At 34.1% G+C, this 18,240-nt stretch overlaps 3 protein-coding genes across 3 annotated transcripts; 2 read left to right on the forward strand and 1 right to left on the reverse strand.

The window, feature by feature from the left end:
- The first annotated feature begins 1,789 nt into the window (after window positions 1-1,789).
- LOC137832770 (dicarboxylate transporter 2.1, chloroplastic) lies at window positions 1,790-5,442 on the forward strand. The gene is made up of 4 exons (XM_068641107.1): window positions 1,790-2,884; window positions 3,480-3,793; window positions 4,214-4,662; window positions 5,085-5,442. The coding sequence occupies exons 1-4, from the start codon at window positions 2,063-2,065 to the stop codon at window positions 5,198-5,200; spliced, it is 1,701 nt and encodes a 566-aa protein (XP_068497208.1). The 5' UTR covers window positions 1,790-2,062; the 3' UTR covers window positions 5,201-5,442.
- Window positions 5,443-6,508: 1,066 nt separating this feature from the next.
- LOC137832769 (dihydropyrimidinase-like) lies at window positions 6,509-12,188 on the reverse strand. Its single transcript, XM_068641106.1, has 13 exons — window positions 11,879-12,188; window positions 11,585-11,722; window positions 11,413-11,464; window positions 10,740-11,009; window positions 10,412-10,623; window positions 9,878-9,998; window positions 8,513-8,600; window positions 8,341-8,419; window positions 8,050-8,137; window positions 7,907-7,947; window positions 7,749-7,801; window positions 7,435-7,591; window positions 6,509-6,918 (listed from the first exon to the last, which is right to left on the reverse strand). Exons 1-13 carry the CDS (start codon window positions 11,990-11,992, stop codon window positions 6,727-6,729), a joined length of 1,605 nt encoding a protein of 534 aa, XP_068497207.1. The 5' UTR covers window positions 11,993-12,188; the 3' UTR covers window positions 6,509-6,726.
- A 1,639-nt stretch (window positions 12,189-13,827) lies between these two features.
- Window positions 13,828-14,826, forward strand: LOC137832771 (uncharacterized). Its single transcript, XM_068641108.1, has 3 exons — window positions 13,828-13,947; window positions 14,273-14,530; window positions 14,607-14,826. The coding sequence occupies exons 1-3, from the start codon at window positions 13,933-13,935 to the stop codon at window positions 14,652-14,654; spliced, it is 321 nt and encodes a 106-aa protein (XP_068497209.1). The 5' UTR covers window positions 13,828-13,932; the 3' UTR covers window positions 14,655-14,826.
- Window positions 14,827-18,240: the final 3,414 nt, after the last annotated feature.

Raw genomic sequence — 18,240 nt, forward strand, 5'->3', positions numbered from 1 at the left:
GTGGACACACAAATAATATTGAAGTGTCTACCTTAAATGCAAAATTATAAAAAAAAAACTAATGCAAATGTTACACTTAATGCTTAAAAATGAGAAGAAAAAAATGCAAAAATAAATAAGTTTAGAAAATAAAAACAACAACCATAAAATAAAAACAAAAAACATAAATAAATAAAGAATGGCAGGAAAAAAATTTAATAACTAAAAACATAAGAGATATAAAATAAAGGCAAAACAAAATAAGATAAAGATAAAATATATAAAAAAATCCAAATAAGATAAATATAAGATATATAAGACGATACTAAATAAGTATATGTTGATCATAAAAAAATAAAAAATGAAAGATGATCATTAATTTAATATTTTCTTCAATTGTACATTAAATAGTTTGTGCGAAATGAAACATAATTAATGACGAGAAGTGCACAATCTAGTAATGTTGGGACATGTTCGTTGTGTGTGTCCTGATGTTTAACAATATGAACCTTTTTTTTCCGATCGTGTTGTTCTCTTATGTCCATATCAATCCTTATTGAACTTGTTTTTTACTTGAAATTAACATGTTATATTTACAAATTCAACTTTTATGTTGTTGTAGAGTCTAATTTTTTATTTTCTTCATTTTAAAAAAAATATTTTTTAAACTAAAAATTTTAAATTTATTATTTATTTATTTATTTTTATTTTGTAAAAACTCATTTCTTTATTCATTAATTATATTTCTAACTAATTTAAACATTGAAAATATTTATTTTTTAATGCATTCAAAATTAAAATTATAAATTTTCTTTTACATTTATTATTTATTTATTTATTTTTGAAATAGTGCTAGATAGGGAAATAAAAAATAAAAGAGTGTTAGATAGGAAAATAAAAACAAAATGATGTTAGATAGGGAAATAAAAACAAAATGGTGTAGGGAATTTACCCCAATCTTTATTTAGTGTTTCTTTTAAAAAAACAATTTATTATAATAAAATTAAGATATTTTAAATTATTGTTTTCTTCATTGAAATATATTTCCTAGTTTTAACTATGTTTAAAAAATTTATGTGTATTCTCATATATATATATATATATATATTTATATTTATTAAAATAAATTATAAATTTATATAATTAATATGACTGTGTAAATAAAAAGTTATTCAAATTTTAAAATATAATAAATGATGAAAAAAATGTGGATACACAATTTTTTTTTGCACCTAGTAGTGTAAAGTGTTTTTCAAAATATTTAAAAACTAAATACGATGCATTTCAAAATTTAAATAGAAAAAATAAACAGTTTTTTTAAGACAGATTAAAACTCAAGTTTGATTTTTTTTTTATAAAATAAAAACTTACGTTTTTTTACATGTTAGGGTTTTGTTTATAGACTGACATCATTGAAACCAATATAACGATAAACAAGAAAAAACAAATGCTCCCTCCAAGTGGCTGTAACTCTTATTCAAATGTAATTAAAAAAACATGTCCTACAAAGATTTTTTTTCTCAATTTGCAAGCTTTTTTATATTCATTTTCAAAAATAAAAAATAAAAGTATATATTTTTGTTTATAGTTTTAAAAAAAATATTTTTATTATCTTTTAATTTATTATCATCACCTTAACTACAATAGTGTTATTCTGATCAACAACTATTCTCAGAAACTAATGTCTTAAAAAGTAAAAACTGATTATAAATTTAGAATTTTGGGGAAAATGAATTCCAAAAATGTCATGAAATTGATAGTTTGCCATTTTTGAGGTTGATAAAATGATGGGAAAAAAGAATAGGAAAGTGATCTGAGTGTATTGTTGAAAATAAAACAGCAGAAAAGGACATGGAAGTAGCAGAGTGTGGAGAAAATAAGAAGTGATAAGAGAAAGTGAAGAGGAAAGAGAAGATTATAAGGGAAAAAGGTTTAGAAAGTGTCCTACGATTTCCCACCTCACAAACAACATTGGTTTCTTCCTCAGAAAAACATCATTGTAAATACCGAACTAAATCTCTTACGCCAAACCACAAACAAAACCACAAAAAACAAAGCTCTGCTGCATCACTCGTCCATTGCAATGGAGAGCTTTGCACTCCATTCTCTCTCACCATCAACCTCAACCACCTTCTCTCGCTTTTCCCAACTCCATCATCGTCCTCGCCCCATCATCTCCAGATCCCAATTCCCATCATCTCTCCGATCACCCATCATCATCTCCCCACCCTTCTCTTTCCCTTCCAAACCCAAAACCTTCAAATTCAACAACCCCTTTTCCAAAACACATTACCCAATTCAAGCTTCTTCATCACCTCCTCCACCTTCTAACTCCTCACCGCCGCCACCGCCGCCAACACCTCTCCAGGGTGCAAAGCCCCTGCCTTTTCTGATCTCCATATGCATCGGCCTTGCTGTTCGCTTCTTCGTCCCCAAACCGGTGGAAGTCACCCCCGAGGCCTGGCAGCTCCTCTCCATTTTCCTCTCCACCATCGCGGGCCTCGTTCTCAGCCCGCTCCCCGTCGGGGCATGGGCCTTTCTGGGCCTCACAGCCACTGTTGTCACCAAGACTCTCACTTTCTCCGCGGCCTTCAGCGCCTTCACCAATGAGGTGATCTGGTTAATCGTCATTTCCTTCTTCTTTGCTCGTGGGTTCGTGAAGACTGGGCTTGGGGATAGGATTGCTACCTATTTCGTGAAGTGGATGGGAAAGAGCACTCTTGGCCTCTCTTATGGGCTCACTTTCAGTGAAGTGCTGATTGCACCTGCAATGCCTAGCACCACCGCCAGGGCTGGTGGGGTTTTCTTGCCCATTATCAAGTCACTCTCACTCTCTGCTGGCAGTGAACCTTCCTCTCCCTCGGCTAAGAGACTCGGAGCTTACCTCGTTCAGAACCAATTTCAGGTTTTCTTTTTCTCTTTTGCGTGTTCTATCTTATATATAATTATTATTGCAGGTTATAACCTGAAATTCTGGTCTCAAAGCTAGTACACACACACAAATGCATGGAAGAGTGTGCAAGTGTTTTTTACACACATTCATTTAAAAAATATCGTCTTAGTTGACTTTGATAATGACTATTTCACATGTTACAGCAAACATGATTTTTAATTGATTGGTTGTGTTAATTTTTTACAGTAGTAGTGTATACCTATTAAACTATTATAAAATATTGAAGGAAAAAAGATATGCAAGGAGAGGTAGGAGCATTTAATTTGACCTAATGCCTAATTGATTTTGCTAGATTGTTATACCAGTTTGTGACAGAAAAATTTGGATATTTGATTGCTTGTGGTTTGCAGAATGTCTGGAGATTTATGCGAGAAAAATCATTAGACATAGATTTTATAAGATTTGCAGGGTGTTCACAAATTGTGAAGCAACTTGTCTGCGTTTATTCGGATGTTGCTATTTTCTTTCATGAGTGTTGTCTCTTCTTACAAATTGTTATCATTTGATAATAAAGTGACTTGTGCATTGCCTCTTTGACCTATGACAGTCTGCTGGTAACTCTAGTGCTCTTTTCCTAACTGCTGCAGCTCAAAATCTGCTGTGTATCAAATTAGCAGAGGAGCTTGGGGTGATAGTTCCAACCCCTTGGGTCACTTGGTTTAAGGCAGCTAGTTTACCCGCACTTGTTTGTCTTCTTCTCACGCCATTGATTTTGTACAAGCTCTATCCCCCCGAAATCAAGGACACACCAGAGGCTCCTGCCCTGGCTGCCAAGAAACTGGAAAGTATGGGCCCTGTCTCAAAAAATGAATGGATTATGGTTGGCACAATGCTTCTTGCAGTGTCTTTGTGGATCTTTGGGTATGTCACCTGCCTACTATTATATCTACACATCTATGTATGTGTATGGATGAATGTTTTTTTAACTGATTTCTAAGTTTGTGTGGAGGGAGAACTTGGTCCATGTTTTCTTAATTAGTATTTCCTATTTTTTATCAATGCTCTGGTCACCTAGTTTATGCTCTCTGGCTTATTATGGATGCAATTTTAGGAATTTTGTATGCATACGAACTTTGATAATAATGTGATGTCATTTGTAATAAATAGTACGTTTGATGTCTTCTCACAAACTCAACTATGCTTACGAGTATAACACCTTCTGTTGATGACTATGCAAGAGTCCACTAGTTATACCTGTCTGTGTATCAATGTAGATTGTTATTTTTCTTACAATTTCTCATCGTTGAATTATGTACCATCCATGTTTTTTTGGTCCTGCAGGGACACTATTGGCATAGCAAGTACTGTTGCTGCAATGATCGGTTTATCAATACTTCTCCTATCAGGAGTTCTTGACTGGAATGACTGCTTGAATGAAAAATCGGCATGGGATACCTTAGCCTGGTTTGCCATTTTGGTAGGTATGGCAAGCCAGTTGACAAACCTTGGAATTGTGAACTGGATGTCTGACTGTGTGGCCAACAACCTAAGATCGTTCTCTTTGAGCTGGCCAGCCTCACTGGCTGTTCTTCAGGCAGCTTATTTCTTCATCCACTACCTTTTTGCTAGTCAGACTGGACATGTGGGGGCTTTATACTCTGCGTTTCTTGCCATGCATAGGGCAGCCGGTGTTCCCGGTATTCTGGCAGCACTTGCTTTAGGTTACAATACAAATCTTTTTGGTGCAATAACACACTATAGTAGTGGCCAGGCTGCTGTATACTATGGAGGTTTGTCTCTCTGTATAATGTCATATAATTTCTGTGTTTTCTATTTTTCTTTCATGCTTAGCTATATAATTATTTGGCATGTGTTTATTCATTACCCTTCTCTCAGAATACGTGCAAGTCAATTGTGTTTGGTTCTAACACTTTATTTATGTATTCTCAATCTTGAAACTGCTGTTTGTTCAATGGTGTATTGGTTGAAAAGAAAAATTACTGTAATTTTTAAAACCCTTCTGAGGGAAACATTGTAGGTGAATATTTTTAGTCTTGTTCTGCTGATTCTAGTTGCAATTGGTGACCAAAAGGCTTATTTGTTAAGGCAAACCTTATCTTTATCCCTTCCCCCCTTTTATCATGAACACAAGTCATATTCAAGCTTAGCATGGTGTCTGATATGATTGATTTCAATTCTTTTGTTTGAACAGCTGGTTATGTAGACCTTCCAGATATCTTCAAAGTGGGGTTCATCATGGCTGTTGTTAATGCTATCATCTGGGGAGGTGTTGGCTCTTTGTGGTGGAAATTTTTGGGCTTGTATTGATTTTTCATTTCCATGTAAGTAAATAGCAGCACATTTCCCGGTTTCAGTTGGCTTTTTTCCCGGCCGGAAGAAAAGGTCCTTCCATTGAGGACAGATGAGCTGAGTCATACATGAAAATTTTCTTTCTGCTTTTGGCGTTGTTAGTCTTGGTATTATTATTACCCTTTGTTTCTTTAGTTTATATACTCTCACTAATAGTATAATATTATAAAGGTTTTTCAAGGAACCTAAAAGATTTGACATTGCATGATCTTCTACATTGGTGTGATTTCGTATACGGATATGAAAATATGTATAATGTCCTACTAGTCTGTGATTGTCACTCCTGTTTCAGTGAATAATCTTTATTTTAAATATTCTTTGTTAATAAAAGAAATATAATAGGAGTGCAAATTGTCTTCCACATGCAACAGCTGTGTGGTTTGTTCTTAGCATCTACACCAAGGAACGTGGTTCGGTGCATATCCTTGTTACGGATCTCATTCACAAATCACACTAAACTTTTGAAATAAAGGGTTAGGTATTAGGTTAGACACGATATGGAAATGGCTAACCTTTTTTTAAAACAAATAAAAATAAATTAACAATGTTGTAATTCAAATTATTAAGATTTATAAGTTAAATTTTAATCATTAATTATAATTGATCAAGTAAAAATAATATTTCTCTTAATTTATTTAATTAGAAACATTAATTATTTAATGAGCATTTAAATAAATAAATAAATACATATATATAATAGGCCAATGGTGGTCAGGTCAGAACGTGTCGCCTTTTTGTCGCTTTTAGAAGACACCATCATTATTATGAAGTTTAACAGTATTAATAAATAAACTAACACTAAATTATAATTTGTAAAAATGTTAAATTTAACTTTTGAATTATAATTTGTTGTCTATATATATTGTTAAAATCAGTGTAAAATGTTTCAATTCCTTAGTTGTATTGGCAACTAATGAGCATTGGAATATTATTCTCCTCACAAACAACTCTGGCTAAAATTTGATGAATATTTTTTACCAAAAATTATGAAAATGAATGTAAAGTGGGTAGATTAATTTAATATATTACATTTAATTATATAAGGTGTTAAGATATCTTGAAAAGTAGAAATAATAAAGACCTTAATATGTATAGTAATTGCAACACGATATTCCCAAGATCCCTCTCCTCTAAGGAGCTAATTCTTAGCTTGAATTCTACATAGAAGATAGAGCTAGAAAGAAAAGAAAACTTATGATGCCATATATGCTCCTTCATTTTGAAGCCAATGACATGTTAATGGACTTGTTAAATGTGAACAGCAGAAACCATAATCTGAGTAGTTCTTATTATTGAACTATGGCCTCTTATTCAGTAATGGATCTACAGAGAGTAAGCAATGTACATTACATGAGTGGAAAGGGTAACACGAAGCATGACAAATATACATGTGATGTTTTCCCACATTTTACTTTATTTGAGCAAAAAACTAGATCAACGTAAGTCTTTGTCCCCCATCCTGACTAAAAGGGTATAAAAAACTTTTAAGAGCTGGATTTGGCTCGCTTCACAGGAGCTTGAAGGGAATTTAGAATAAAACCATCCCTTTTGTCAATTCCATCAAACAGATAGCTAAAGGGTGGCAATTTTATATATCTCCCAGTTCCAGGAGCAACCTTCAGTTCATTATTTTCCCAAACAACTCTTCCTCCTGCAATAGTCACTTCAACTTTCCCCTGGAAAAAAAAAAGTTTTTCACATTGATATTACATGATAAGGCTTCAATTATTGCACCATACACATGTTGAATGGACCTGTAGGACACTAACAAGGAAAAAGAACACGGCATGAACAGTTCAAGTAACGAGTGTTATCATTGATAGCACACAGAACATGACAGCAAATTATAAAATTATGAATAAATACAATCTTCCTAATGCAGCAATTAATTCTAGCTGTCTAATGTTATCCATTAACTGAACTGATGTACCACATGCCAAACCAAAGTGCCTTACCTAAATCAAACTCAATATAGCAACATAAATGAAGTTCCTTGAATTGAATAAAATAAAACAGGCACCTACCTGAAGTGAAAGTCCGTTAAATTGTACCAAAAATCTAGAAAGAACTAAACAGATATGTGTGAAAAATCCATATTAAACCAGAAGGAGATTTGTGCAGTACTCGTGCCGTCACCACGTAGTTAATAAATTTCAATCCTTTGATGGATCATAATATAGTTAAACCAGTACCTTTCCTCTCCTTCCCTCATACACATTTGTGTCCAGTCTGGAATGGTGGGACTTAGCAGTTATCTCAAAGCTTGAATTTGGATTGAGGATGATAATATCTGCATCTGATCCTGGAAGAATAGCTCCTTTCCTTGGATATATATTGAAGATTCTAGCACTAAAATGATTGTAGAAATAAAAAAAACAGTAAGATTTTGGCATCTTAATTAAATAAAATATACCATTCATCAAAATAAAAATAATTAAATACTCTGAATTCTCCTTGTAGTATAAGAACTGAGCTAATTTTTTACTTTCATTAACAGAAAATATACCATTCAGTGCTTGTCAACCGGACATAGTCAGTGACAGATATTTGGCCGGATTCCTGTGAGATATTTAACAATAAATCCTAGTTAAAATATTATCCTCTCCCCCATTTCTTCCTAATCTAAAAGAAATGAAAGGCTACACTGATTATTAATTATCTTACCACCATGGTATCCCATACCACATGCATCCTTTCTTCAATACCTACACAAATTAATTTGCAAAGAAAACCAGTAAGGAAATATTTCAAAACCAACTAGGATGTGTTTAGGTAGAAATATCTAGGGCCATCCATCGTGTGATTACCATTAACACCATTAGGAATTTTCCTGAAGTCATCAATTCCAAGAGCTTTCTGGGTGGAGTTAAAGGCACAGTGATCAGTCCCTACCAGCTGCAAAGTTGTAAAAAGTACCCTTGGTTAAATAATCAGTCTAGGAAAAAGAGTAAACCTACCTCAGGGTATTAGATAATACAGAGTTCAGAAACAATGAAGAGTGCAGAGTGTACATTTCATGGTTGAGACTATCCTAATTAATTCCTCAAACTCAAACCTTTACTAATTATTGAACCTTAGCCTAAATCATAATGTGAAACCTGCAAAACTCCTGTTGAAAGGGCAGCTTGAAGGGCTTTATCATGTCCTTGCTTCCTAATAGGGGGACTCATCACATACCTGAAACACAAGAATGAATACAGCTTATGTTCTTAAAACTGAAGACAGTAAGAGAATACAACAAAAAACAAAGGAACAGGTACAGGCACTTACTTTGCAGCAGTCTCAAAGTCGGGATGCCAAAGCCAAGATTCATGAAGGACTAACCCAGAGGCAACAGGCTCTCCAATTACCCTTTGACCTGCAACACAAAAGCAGTTAGTGGAACAAAAATGTCATGGTGGAAAAAAGATAAACTAATAGCATGTTCTGTAGTACCAAACAAGGAAGGTAGATCACTAAAATTAGTCATCAATAAAAATTAAAATGGCACTGCTATGAATCCCACATTAAGAATAAAAAACTCAATGTGGTACAATTGGGCTTGCACTAAGAGTGGGTCAATGTACCAAAAAATGGGTCTTTTTGTTTGAAAAAGCACAAGCAGAAAAAAAAAACAAAAAAAAATGATTTTATTTATAGAGGCCATGTTTTTTTTTTCTACTTCTGTTTTTTTACAAACACATTTTTTAAGCACAAACAAACAGAGTTGTTGTTGTGAACATAAACTCTTAAAGTAGGTGGCAATGTTATGAATCTTGCATTGAGTAGAATAGAAAGCTTAAAAGTTTTGAGGCACTCTTACATAATGGCTGCTGGACTCTTTTTATGAGCTGAAGTAAAAATTGCTACAATTGAAACACATGAATCAACTAAAATCAAAGGGATCTTGAATCCAATTCACTTTTTTAATGTGTTTCCCTTAAATCTTATATCCTTTCAATCACATAACCAAGACTCTTAGTCTTATCACTTATCAGTACGAAATTAGGCTTGGGAAACTCTTTTCCTCCTTTTTCAGGATAGAATGAAACGAGGGAAGGGATAAGATAAATTAACCCTTTCTTGGGAAGAGGATAAGTAATAATCTAAATCAGAAGAGTGCAAAACAATGAAACAACACAAGAAATAAAAAAAAATCAGCAAGCCAATCTCCCTACAAATCAGAAATGGAATCTTCCTTGTGAAGTTCATCTCTTGAATACAAAACACAGAAAATGTGTACATAAGAAATCGGAAGCTAAACAGTATCCCCGTAAAAAGATCACATCAAAGACAGCTATCGGAATCAAGTTTCAAACTTCCATTCAGTTTAAGAGCTTTAGGGTCGCTCTTGGTTTCTACATTCATAACAGAGATAATACAATATTACAGAGTAGGACGAGAGTGAAATTACAAACTGTTCTCAGGTTAGCCTATTTCTGACTGTCAGTAAATTCAAGTACAATTCCATTTTTTTGCATTATTTTTTAAATATAATAGAATATTGTTGTTCAAAAGTTATGTTTTTTCTGCAAAAAGTTTTTTTTGTCTGTGTGTTGTTAATTGTCTACTTTCTCTTGGATGAAGCATGCACTGTGACTTTGGAACAGATTAATGGAAATTATCCATAACTCTATTAGGATTAAAATTAAGAACCTGATTTACGGGCCCTTGCAATTTCTTCCATTGCATCAATGCTCATTACATGAACCACATATAAAGGAGTGTTCACAAAATCAGCTAAGCGAATAGCTCGAGCAGTCGCCTCTCCTTCCAACTACATAGGTATATATATCAAAGTCAAATAGGAAATAATATCAGAGACGTATATTTAGACATTACAAGAATCACTCTGTATAGGAAAACATATCAGTATTCAATCTGATAACATATCTACTAGGTGTGGTTCATAAAAATAGATGAAACTGAACAAAATAAATGCCAAACTAGGATGCTCACAAGCAAGCAAATTTTTTACAACAGAAGCTAAAAACAGTTAATATGGCTCAGGTACATGTGCTACGCAGGAAGCATACTAAGATGAGAAAGGAAATTTTAGATATGAAGAGTGAAAGTCATGTTAACATAGGCAATAGGTTCGTAAGATGACCATGAAGATGAACAGAAACCATAGTTGGCCAATATTTTCATTCCATATTCTGTTATAAAAGAACAAATATAAGAATTTACCACTGCAGGCCTTGAAAGAGCATGCCCCTCAGGACCAGTTATTCCAAGTTCTATCATTTTTTTCTGCCCTTCGTACACACCATCTCCATTTTCTGCATGGACCATAGCTAAGGCTCCAAGAGACTTGCACTTTTTAAATCCTTCCAGAAGAAGCTCATCATTGATCATAAGAGCCCCTTTGTAAGCCATGAAAAACTTAAAAGAGTTGATACCTACAATTACAAAACATAGATGCACTACTTGAAATAAATTCCTCGACACTGAAGCAAAGGGTTTTTGCCACATAATCAGGCAAATTATAAAAATACAACTGGAAATGAACTATGACCTTTCTCCTTGACCATGACTTCCATTTCTCTTGACACAGTTTCATCCCATTTGGTAACAGCCATATGGAAACCATAATCCATGCAAGATTTCTTCGCCTTCTTTTCATAGGCTTCAAAACCAGCTGTTAAACTTCCTTTATGTGGTATAACAAAGTCAATGTGCATTGTTGTCCCACCAGCCAATGCTGCAGCCTGACCACTGAAGAAATCATCTACAGTTTCCGTACCCATAAACTCAAACTCTAGGTGGGTGTGAGGGTCAATTCCCCCTGCCAGTTAACAAAAAGACATATTCCTGGTATCTCAGGTAAAAGATAACAACAGCAATAATAGTAATAATAGCAATAATAGTAACAGTGAAGGGCATGAGTAGGAATTCCACCAATTGGGAAGAGGGAGGGAGTTTCTAATTTAATAGAGCTAAGCTAACTACCATGCATTGAATTCCAACTTCCTATGGTATCAGAACCAACCAACAGTGCAAAAAGTGCCGAACTAAAGACCAAAATATTGTTTTATACAATACTCTGAAGTAGATGCAAGAAACTAGCTAGACATATTGTATCCTTCCCAGATTTCATTCCAGCAGGACCTGATTTCTTTACCTTAGTGTAGACACTAACTGGTGGCGAATTATAGTGTTGGTGTAAGATCAAAAGTTTAAGGACCAACCTGGCATGACAAACTTGCCAGTGGCATCTATCACAGTCACCTCATCTCCAACCTGCCAGTGGAATCAATCACACACTGGAAAACAGAAAGTAACTGAAACACACAAGGTGCTAGTAGAGGCTTAACACTTCACACAAAAAGTAGAAACGTTAAGTAGATTGAGAAAATATACCGTAATAAAGGGTTTGACGGCAACGATGATGCCATCTTCGACATAAACATCGGCAACCTGTTGGTGGTGAGCATTGACAACGGTACCTCCCTTGATCAAGAGCTTCGATGACGGAACTCCAGCTCCAGCATCACAAAACTAAATCAATGAATCATTAAAACCCGAAAACGAAAAGGGTTCGGTGCTATAGTAATAATGACACCCAAGTAGTAATCACACAAATAATTGAATTTGGAAAGTTGAAAAATGCAGAAGGGTGAATGAGTAGAGTGAAAGTCAACGGAGAAGAGAGACCTGGTTCGATTGTGAAAGGGCGATGAAGAAGGTGAGAGTGAGAGAGAGGAGACGAAGGAGTTGAGAAGTGAATCCCATGGCTACGCTATTTGGATACTCTGTTTTGTGTTTCATTCAGCACTCAAATTAAATGCTTCTCCCTTCATTTCTTCGACCTCATCTTTTGTATTTCAGAAAACAACTGCGTCGCTGTCTCGGCCAACAACAACGTGGGTTATTACTTAGTTGCCACGTGGAAAAACTCTTCTTAGGTTGTTCTTTTGTGAGGATTTTATGTATGAGACCCACAAAAAGTGTTTTGTGTTTGTATGGGATATTAACACTCATATAATACTTAAAATACTACAGTATCTAACTAATTTTAAAAATAAAAATATATTAATTATTTAAAAACTTAAATTTATAGTGTAAAATTTTATTATAATTATAAAAATAAAAAATAAATTGAATTAATATTGAGAAACATATTTTTCTAAAAGAACTGAAACATACTTATGACATCAATTTTTATTGTTAATTTATAATATATATATATATATATATTATGATATCTTACATTTTAGAATGATACATATCTTCGTATTGTATGGTATTGGCTTTATTGAGTATAGTAACATATGTTAAGTTAGTTAGTAAAATAGCTTTAATAATAGAATCATCTATATAAAAAAACTTGATAGAAGAAACTTATTTTATGGTATTAATTTTTAATTTGAATATTATAAAAATGGATTAAAAGACAAAAATGCCCAAAAGACCATTCAACCATTTATATCACAATACATTTTTGTTATACTTCAAAAACTATTATGTATCAACATATTATTTCATAAATATATTTGGTTGTTGTATCGGTACGGGGCGAGGCCGGGACCCGCCTGGCTGCCCGATGCCCAGTCAAACTGACCGAGACCAGGGGAATCTGGCTGAGATCTTAGAAGACTTGGCCGACAGTCCGAAAGGCCGAGACCTTAGAAGACTTGGCCGGCAGGCCGACAGGCTGAGACCTTGGAAGACTTGGCCGACAGTCCGAAAGGCCGAGACCTTAGGAGACTTGGCCGACAGGCCGAGACCTTGGAAGACTTGGCCGACTGTCCGAAAGGTCGAGACCTTAGAAGACTTAACTAAGACGACCGAGACCACAAGAATTTGGCTGATGGCCGACCCACACCACGAGAACTTGGCCGATGGCCAAACCCTGTTACAATTAACACTCAAACCAAGATCAGTAAAGCTAATCCATCATCAAGAAGTAGGTAATGCAACCCTAAGCGGTATCTACCTCGATAAACGGGCCCAACAAGGTAGGCCCATTAGAATAATATAAATAGCGCGCATTCCAAGGAGTAAGGTATGTCATTATTACTGTTCACCTACCTGAGAGCTAACCACCCGCTTTACTGACTTGAGCGTCGGAGTGCCTTCGCAGGTACCCCCACCATCCGGTGTTCACCCGACGACCGAGTCCCGAGTGCCGAAGGATAAGCAGAAGGAAGAGAAGGATCCCAGTTTATCACCCAGCCACCTGCCCGACCGAAGGAAGGAGAAGAAGACTTCAACAGTTCTCTAGGTCCCATCTCCCTAGCAGGAACAATTGTCATTTAATCATTTAAAAAAAATAAAAACTATGTAATTTGTCATTATACAATAACAAATTTTTAAGGCAGCTACCAAAATTAGCTTAACTAATTAGTTAATTTTGCATTTTTAATAGAATAATAGTTTAATTTCGTCATAATTGGACATCATAACGTTGTAAGTTGCATAAATATGTAACAGAAGAGAATAGTGGATGGAGAAGCATGTTTATTTGTCCTACTTTTACTCTAATCACAAGATTTCATATAAAGAAAAAACGTTAATTCCATTCATGCTCTGTTTGAAGGTAGATATTTATAGCACTAAGCATAACAAAAATGTGTATTTTTACCCTAATTTGTGATCCTTGAAATACCCCATTAGTTCAACATCTCCATACCTCTTCACCTTCTATTTTGAAAAGGCGTTTAGCAGTCTTAGCTCAGTTTTGTTGGTCCCTCGCTCTCCATTTAGCCATGGAACAAAAGGAGGTAATGAACTGCATTATATTCATCAATGAATTATTGCATAATCAACTCTTTTCACTAGTTCAATACAGTTATGGGTTTAGTTAAAAAACAAGGTTTGAAAGGTGTTTTTCTCATTCTAAAGTGCTCAAAAGCGTAGCATTGATACCTGTTCACAAACACTTGTCTAAATTTATCGTTATTGTAGGATTCTTATAGAAGTTGTTTAACATTTTTTTTTATAAGGGTTGAACGGTTGTGTTTCTTTTTATTTAATTTATTGTTTGTCGATTAAAAAATATGAAAATAAGAAATCTTTAAGTAATGTTATTATTGTTGTGTTGTGCAGAATACTCCTGTGATGTCTGTGCCTCAATTTGGAGGGTGGGACCAAAGAGCACCAGGAGATACTGACTATTCAATGGTCTTCACCCAAGCTCGTGCAAACAAAAAACATCAGAAAACCAATATAACTGAAATTAAACCTGTAATTGTTGGGAATGAAGGGGTTTTTTCCAATTCCAACCATGGTAGAGCTCATGGTCATGGTCATGGTCATGGTCGAGGTCATGGTCAAACTCATACTCATGAAGATCCTGGGGTCATGGTGAAGCAATTTTCTCTGTTTCTGTTCATTGCTTTAGATTTGATGGTAGGAGTTTTAACTTTTTATTATGATGCAGGGAAAAAGGAAGATGCTAACCTACATAAATTGTTGTATTAAGCCGTGATGTGCTAAGAAGCATTTTGAAATGAATGGTATGGTATTAAGGAGATGCAATTTATGAGTTGTAATATATGTATGTAGAAGAGACGAGTTCAATATGATCAACAACTTCTGTAATCTAAGTCTGTTACTGTTGTATATTGTACAGTATCTTATTAAACCTATTTCCTCTTAAATTTTTCTAAGAGCTTTTAAGGTTTACGTGAAAATAAGACATACTCTGTTATAACCGATTATATTATGATATAATGGACTGTGCTGTTAATTTTGTATTCATATTCACACATTTTTTTTATCATAATAAATAAAATAATTCTCTTCTCCAATTTCCCTTTCTCTGTTTTCTCTGCTATCAGACGTGCAAGTTTCTTTACCTTTCAGGTAAGGCTAACTCCTCCCCTCTCGTACCATTATCAGAATTTTCCATTTTATTACACATACACATACATAGATACACATACATAGATGTTAAATGCTAACCTTCTTAAGAAAGTCCTTGATATGATTGTGTTCAAGAAAAGAGTGTAGATGGCCTCTAACTTAGAACATTCAAAGTAGTCAAGGATAAGTATACTTTTTACCAATATGTATTAAATGATCTTTCTATAGGGTATTATCTGGTATATATGGAGCAAATCTTAACTCTTCCACTTATCATTACAATTCTGCCTTAATTGAGTAGTTGATGCTGATTTGATTGAGATCCCATAACTCATACTGCTCTTGTTATATGAGATTCATGAATCGGCAACCGAGCCACAAATGACTTATAATCGGACCCGGTTCATGACCTTACAGATTGAAACTAAGGAAGATACGGTGTATGAAGAAGGTAGGTAGCAATTCTATATTATCCTCTTTATTATGCTAGGTTTGTGGTTGAAGTTCAATATCTGGTTTAATTGTTCTGTGGGGGTACTTAGGATGTATTTTTCTTTTGTGCCCTATATATTTGCTTATTAATGCCAGTGCAGATACTTTCTAGGGCTTCTGTAATTTGCTTTTAGTGCAGATAGTTTTCTGATTGGTTTCCGTTAGTGTTGCTTCTGCCTTATGCTGGCATGAAGTCACACACTGAGTTTCAAAAATCTTTTGTTCTTCATTTTGGTTTGGGATTATTTTTTTCTTCTTCACAGCTCAAGACTTCTGCACACTTAGTTTCTTTATTATGTTTTTATAGCAATTCTTTTGTTTAAATTTTGGTAGATAAGGTATTGGAATTTCACATTTCAACAAAGTGATTACCTTTTTTCTTTGTTTGCATGGCTTGTCGGATGCTTAAAAGGGTTTTGAAAGAAGCAGTTCGTGCATTCAGCAGTTCAGCTTGCAGAAGTGATAAAAGGCAGCTACTTGATGGAGAAAGTTCAAAAGTTATCTCTAACTAGTTTGTCCAATTTAGATAATGCAGATGATCAAAGATCTTTATTGACTTAAGAACATCTTATGAATTGAGAAATCCATGCTTGAAGCAGCTAGAAAGCTAGAGTTAGTTAAACAGCAGATAATGAAAACTACAGCAATAATTTGCGACACTAAAATCAGACAACGAAAAACAGAATCAAGTGTTGGAAATGATCCATCATGGTACCAAGAAGACGAGGGAGACCAAACAATTTGGTGAATTAAAGAATGAATTGTCCATGCAAGGGGAGAAAGGATTTATAGTGGTAGGCTTCTAAGTCTTTAGAACACGATTGCATGGTACAAGTAGATCAAATATCAATTGCGGATAAGATCACTCATTATAATAATGGGCTTATATTTAGTTTCATGCATTTTTCTAAGGTTAGGAGGATGTGGTGTCATGCATAGGAGCGTAATAGTGAATAAAAACCGATCTCTCAAGATATAGCGTAAGCATCAAGTACAAAATCTGACCCTCTTCAATTGACTTAAAAGGCCAGATAGTGTTTAATGTTGAAAAAAAAACTAGAAACATATCAGGTACAGAAAGAAGGAGGAAGAAGATTTAGCATAAAAATAATTTGTATAATCAGAAAAGGGAGAACAACAACTTGCCTAAAAGTTAACGGGTTTCTGGCTAAACTGGCCTAGTGGAGATTCACCTTCCTTGGCAAGAACACCCTCTAATTTCTTTGCCTATACAAAGTTTGAGTGAATCAATAATATTTTTTTTTTCTCTGCCTCCAGAAAATACTTCGAAGCTCAAGTCCGTAAGAATATAAAATATAATGGATATAGTGTAAAATGAGTTGGAATCACTCCCGTTGTTGTCATGTGTTGGAGTTGTTCCCCTTGTCTATTCCATTATCCGAACATCTTCTTTCCTTTACATAAGATAATATTCTCCCCTACTCCTTTTATCTAGTTTTGTTTTGAACTATATTCCTAAATTAATTACAATATCTCATATATATGTATATATATATATATATTTAATTTTCATAATTAACGCTCTCTCCTCTTTAGAAGAAACAAATGAGATCTACCTTAACAGTTGAAGCATGATGATGTATCGTGGTAGAGAAAAGTTCAACAGAAGCGACCTGAGAACACACGAGATGAGAGCAGAAACAAGTATCATTGTCTTCTGAATCTGGTTCATGTGGTCTCAGGACGATCCTGTAGAACCCTCTACCATGTCTTTGCTTAGCCTGAAGATGGAAGATAGATGTTTGAATTATGTTTAATGAAAGTAATGAGTTTATTGAATGGGATATATGAAGACGTACTACGCTGCAGTACTCGTCTTAAGAATGAAAGGTACAACCTTGTACTACTAGTTAGAACAAAAATCTACAAGCTGCTTAGTAGTACTACAAAAACTCGTTGCCAACACGTCAATGCAATGCAAAATACAAAGTAGTTGATCGAAAATGCACGTGATCATTTAAAAAAAAAATGTTTCTTGGTAAATGTTTCTTACCGAGGCTGGTTTGTAACAAAGATATATTAAAAAAAAAAACATGTTTCAAATATTATCAACTAGGTTGTATTTGAGCCAGGAAGAATATAAATTTTCCTTCCCTGAAGATAATTTAAATGAAATTTGTAGTTTTAATAAAATTTTAAATTTGGTTTTTTTTATTTTATTTTTCTTTATTAAAATTATGATTATGATTTTTGTTCTTGTAAATATAAAAGTCAATTGAATTTCGATCTCATATCTTTACCAGTTTCGACTAGGTTGTACTACTTCTTTTATAAACTAATAATAAATGAGATTTTCAGAAAACTTACATAATAAAAGTAATTTTGTTACATTATTTTATAAATTCAACAAATTAATTATGATGGGTATCTAGATGAATATGTTAAAAGCTACTTATAATAATGATATGAGGGAGTATTATAAACCTTAAATCCTAATTTTACATAGATATGATTAGTAATGGGAGGAGTTGTGCTAACATCATATTGAATTCCTCTTACACCAGATATAACATCTCAAAATCATGAGAAACAGTTAAAGAAACAACCTAAAGCAAGACAAAATTATGTAAAATGACAAACTACGAGTATCTTTTTTCAGTAAATCTTGCATACAAGTTAGAGACCTCTTGCCACAGTATTTTTTTTAATGTCTTGACCACAGATAGCTGCCAATATAATTCCATTAATATGTAATA

Source organism: Phaseolus vulgaris, chromosome 6 (assembly GCF_000499845.2).
Source record: "Phaseolus vulgaris cultivar G19833 chromosome 6, P. vulgaris v2.0, whole genome shotgun sequence".
In the NCBI taxonomy this organism is placed as follows: domain Eukaryota; kingdom Viridiplantae; phylum Streptophyta; class Magnoliopsida; order Fabales; family Fabaceae; genus Phaseolus; species Phaseolus vulgaris.